Source organism: Podarcis tiliguerta (genome assembly GCF_965153285.1).
Source record: "Podarcis tiliguerta genome assembly, chromosome: 1".
Lineage (NCBI taxonomy): Eukaryota > Metazoa > Chordata > Lepidosauria > Squamata > Lacertidae > Podarcis > Podarcis tiliguerta.
Genome location: NC_139534.1, coordinates 22,771,561 through 22,776,108, shown reverse-complemented (window position 1 = coordinate 22,776,108; position 4,548 = coordinate 22,771,561). Strand labels below are relative to the sequence as shown.

Here is a 4,548-nt window from a genome sequence, read left to right as displayed (position 1 = left end):
AGTGGGGGGAGGGGTTGTTCGAGCAATCCAGAGACCACGGAGGGGGCTCAGGCGACGAGGCCAATGCCTTGCGAAGTACGGGAGGAAGATGACAGCCAAGCCTTGACTGCGAGGTCACGTGCCTTTGTCGCAATAAATACATATGTGCGCAGATGTGTGCGTGTCTGTGTGTAGCTATTTCAAAAAATATATACATTTTATTGTGAACCACTTTAAAAAATATGTCCCAACGCTTCCTTGTTTTGTGGTTTTGGTAAAACAACCCCCCACCCCCACGCACACTCCGCATCCTACTGCAAAGTAGCTGGAGCCATACACGGATTACCTGCCAATGCAACAATTTTAGGGCCTTTCCCATTCAGCCAGAGTCACACACAGTATTCTCCCTTTGCTTTCACGCAGATCCAGGCGGCGGGCGGGCGGGCGCTCGACACGTTTCTTCCCCCAAAGTGAAGTCTTGGTGAGGGTGGAATGAATGTTAAAGAACATAACAAAAGAAAGAAACAGACGAGGGGGTGGGGTGGGGAGAGCTGACCCCACACATTTCCTTTATTATAGTTACAGTGGTACCTCGGGTTACGTACTTGAAACGTTCCGGAGGTTCTTAACCTGAAACTGTTTTTAACCTGAAGCACCACTTTAGCTAATGGGGCCTCCCGCTGCCACCGCGCGATTTCTGTTCTCATCCTGAGGCAAAGTTCTTAACCCGAGGTACTATTTCTGGAGTCTGTAACCTGAATGTAACCCGAGGTACCACTGTACTTCCTTTCCCCTTCAGCCAAGAAGTGAGGCTTTTGCCGATTTACAAAGCCAAGCAGGTTGATGGGAGGGGGGGGGGAGCGAATCTGACTGCTTGGGCTAGACCCCTTGTCAACACTCCCCTCCAGATTTTGCCTGCGTTTTCGCCTGGAATCCGAAGTGGTTTCGCTTCGCTTCGTTTCGCGTCGCTTTGTTGTCCCTCTGCTGAGCCGGGAGACAGCCGCTCCCGAGGCAAGTTCATGATTAACAGGGAGGAAGAGAGCCAGCCCCGAGACGCCCCCCTCCCTGGGCGGCGTCTCTAGTAGAGCGAGAGCGCCTGCTCGCGCATCACCACGCGCTTCTTCTTCATCCGCCGGTTCTGGAACCAAATCTTCACTTGCTGGTCGCTCAGATTGAGTCTGTTGGACAGCTCTTTCCGCTTTTGCCGGTTGATGAACTCGCTGAGGAGGAACTCGCTCTCCAGCTCGGTGATCTGTTGCTTCGTGTAAGGCTTCCGTTTCTTCCTCGACCTCCCTGGCGTGGGGCACCAGGGCAAACCTGCAAAGGAACAAGACACATCGAGAAGGGGTTTGTGTTTGGTTCGTTCTTGCTTGGCGCGCTTGTTCTGACCGAGCTGGGACCCGGTTGCTCTGGGTGGTCTCACGCAAGCGCGGAGGAAGCCGCGCCTATGGCAAGGAGGTGGGGAAGCCTATTTCAAGAAAGCCAGTTTTTAATCCTCTAGGATTTAAGCCTGTAGGATTATGCGCTTTGGGGTGGGATGGAAGTCCCATCCGGAGCGAGCGTCACTGAACCCAGAGGGACTTACTCCCGACGCAGGAGCAGGCCGAGGGTGTTGGCGGCTGCGACCCTACCCAGATTTTCATGGAAATGAAATCGGTGAGGCAGATAGGCCTAACAGCTATATACCGTGGGAGTAATCTCACCGAGTGTACCGGAGTTTGGGTGCAACATTTGTGAAGGCTCAGGGACTGGGGTTTTATTGGCTGGGGAGGGTTTGGGTTGGGTGGGGTGGAGATTCTCTCCTCTAGCAGCGAGAAGGCACATACCGTCCTGCAGAGGAGGTCTGAGGTTTGGCTGGGTTGCTGCGGGCGGGAGTGTCAGGTTCAAGTTGATGGCGTGCTTGAGGTCCTCCTTAATAAAGCCCGAGGCGGAAGAATCCGCGTTCAAAAGAGACGCTGATGCGCTGGGCAGGCTTCTCGGCTCATACCTGAGCCCTTTGGCCTGAGTCGCCGCCGCCGCCGCCGCCATCCTCACCATTCTCCCGCAACTCGAGTCGTCGGTCAAAGCTTCCCGGCTCTGCTTGCCTCTCTCGTCCTGCTTGGGAGCGGCTTCGTGGGCGGAGTACTTGGGGTGGTAGCCGTCCAAGGCGGCTTTGCTTCCGCTGGGGTTGAGGCTGACGCCGGTGAGGGAGCCAGTGGCTGCGGCGAGGTAAGACGGAGGCTGCGTCGAGCCGCTGAGTACGTGGCTGGACGGCTGAGCTGGGCAGGAGCTGGCGCAAGTCCACGCGATGGGGCTCCTCGGGTAGGAGAGCGCAGGCAACGAGGCGGCCAGCTGGTGGCTTCCATTAGCTCGCAGGTTGGGGAAGTAAAAGGAGTCGGCGGCAGAGGGCAAGTTCAGGAGGGAGCCCACGTAGCCCGGTCGGCAGAGGCTCCGATCGCACATTTTCCAACGCGAAGGACGTGCGCTTCCTCCGTCTTCATTCAGGGCAACTGTCGGGAGAAGACTCCTTCTTCGCTCGGGGGTGCTCCCAAGCCGGGCATTTCCAGCGCCTCTAGCAGACGAGCCTCCTTCGCGAAAAGTTGCAGGAGAACTTCTCGAAAGAAGGAGATGGACCCCCAGTGCAGCGGAGGAGGAGGAGGAGGAGGAAGAGGAGGAGGAAGAGGGCGGGAGCGGAGGGGGGAAGAGATGGTAGACTCCAGTCATGGGACGCCCGAGGGCAAGTGGACGGGGACTGCCCTGGTGGCAAAGTTTTAGAAGACCCCCCCTCCCCCGTTTTAGGGCTTCAACCTGCAGGAACCCGCCGTTTTCTGCTCCCTCCCCGGCAGGCGCAAATTGGTCGGGTTCTGCGTTTTAACCTCCATCATGGCTTCCCTCACCATCATTTATTCTTCCAAGAGTTAATTAAGACCGTGTGTGTGTGTGTGTGTGTGTGTGTGTGTAATATTACACACACGCACACACTTATATATTTGTTCTTTGCATAAGTAATATACAAACCTTGCCTTGATGAACTTTGTCTAAGTACAGTACCTCAATCTATATACAAAGGTGAGGACGTGCTGCTTCGGCAAGGAATCTGTTTTGTTATTTTAAACAGCATATCCCGCACATATTTTGCCTCCTGTCTATTGTGAGATAGCAGGAAATGGAATGAGCCGCAGTCCCTCACATGAGGATTTGAACTTGACACACCGCATGACTCTAAGGTATTTCTGTAAACATAAATGTGCGGTGCAATCTTTACTCAGAAGTAAGGCTTACTGAGGTTTGCTCCTAGGTAAGCATGCGTTGGGTCACAGGCACAATGCAATTTCGGCAGTTCTGAATTCTGAATTAACAGTTCCCATTAATGATATATTATGTGCAATATTAATACGTTCTACCTGTATACTGAATGCACGGAGAAGTGTCCTATTTATCTGTGAAATCGAATGAACACATTAGGGGGGGAGAGATCTGTTTATTTTAATGAAACTTATCCCTTCATACCTAGTGGAGATTGCTTGTCAGTATAAGTTCCCCCTATTTTAAAATTACAACTTTTGGAGTCTTTCTACCAGGATTTCCATTAAAAGCGAGTTCTTGCTCCTTCTCATACGCCATTCTTTACAATAAACTGCATATATATGATATAATGTATAAATTATATAATGTATATAATGTATAAAAGGGATATACATTTTTTTAAAAAATCACAATTCCTGGAAAAAAATTATTGAATGGAGCTCAATTTTTCCTGTGCTCTCGTGGAACCTTACCTAACTGGCTTCCAAACCTTCTGCGTGGTAAGGTGTCTCTGGAAGTTTCTCTCATCGATTTCCTTGGGACTGACTTTGGCTTACCGATAAAGTAACTCCCCGCAAAGGAGCGAGCCTGCTAAGGAAGGTCTTCCGCGAAGATCGAGGCCTGCTTGCTTCGAAATCAACGCTTCGCAGGAAGGAAAAGGAGGAACCTGCTAACGGTTCGCCAGAGCAGAGGGCGCGGATATGCGTAATAGTGGCTATGGCGAGCCTTTTAAGTAATGACCGCCTAATGGACAGTGCTAATTTGCATGGCAATTACACACACACACACACACACACACACACACACACACACACACAGGCACCTTGGTTAGAAAGGGCCTTCCAACCTCTCTTCCTTTGGGAGGCAGGAGCAACAACAACAAATGACTGGGGGACTTCCGCGTTTGAGGCTGAATCTCCACCTCACCTACCCCGAAGCAGATCCGCTTTGTTGGCTATTTGGACCGTGCCGTCAATGGACCAGAAAGGAAGGACACTCAGAGAGTGCCTTACCTATTAGCCATTTGAGGCAGGTATATTTTTACTTAAGAAAACTTTGCGACCGGCTCTATAACGGAGACCCGACGCTGTTTTGGGAGGCGCTTTTTTAAAAAATCGTCCGCAGCAGCCATTTGTCACCAGACCGGTCTCATTTAAACGTGGCGCGTTTAAAAACGGAATGCAAGGGTTACCCTTAAGAAGTGCCAGAAATAGATTCGCAAGGAATACCGGGCTGCTGGCTTTGTCTCCTGTCGGCGGAGGCCCTGATTCTGCGCTGCTGGAA

The 4,548-nt window shown here is 51.8% G+C and overlaps 1 protein-coding gene across 1 annotated transcript; it reads right to left on the bottom strand.

Annotated features, from left to right (window-relative positions):
• Positions 1-763: 763 nt before the first annotated feature.
• HOXD12 (homeobox D12) lies at positions 764-2,436 on the bottom strand. The gene is made up of 2 exons (XM_083431510.1): positions 1,806-2,436; positions 764-1,296 (listed from the first exon to the last, which is right to left on the bottom strand). Exons 1-2 carry the CDS (start codon positions 2,419-2,421, stop codon positions 1,058-1,060), a joined length of 855 nt encoding a protein of 284 aa, XP_083287636.1. The 5' UTR covers positions 2,422-2,436; the 3' UTR covers positions 764-1,057.
• Between the last annotated feature and the right edge of the window lie 2,112 nt (positions 2,437-4,548).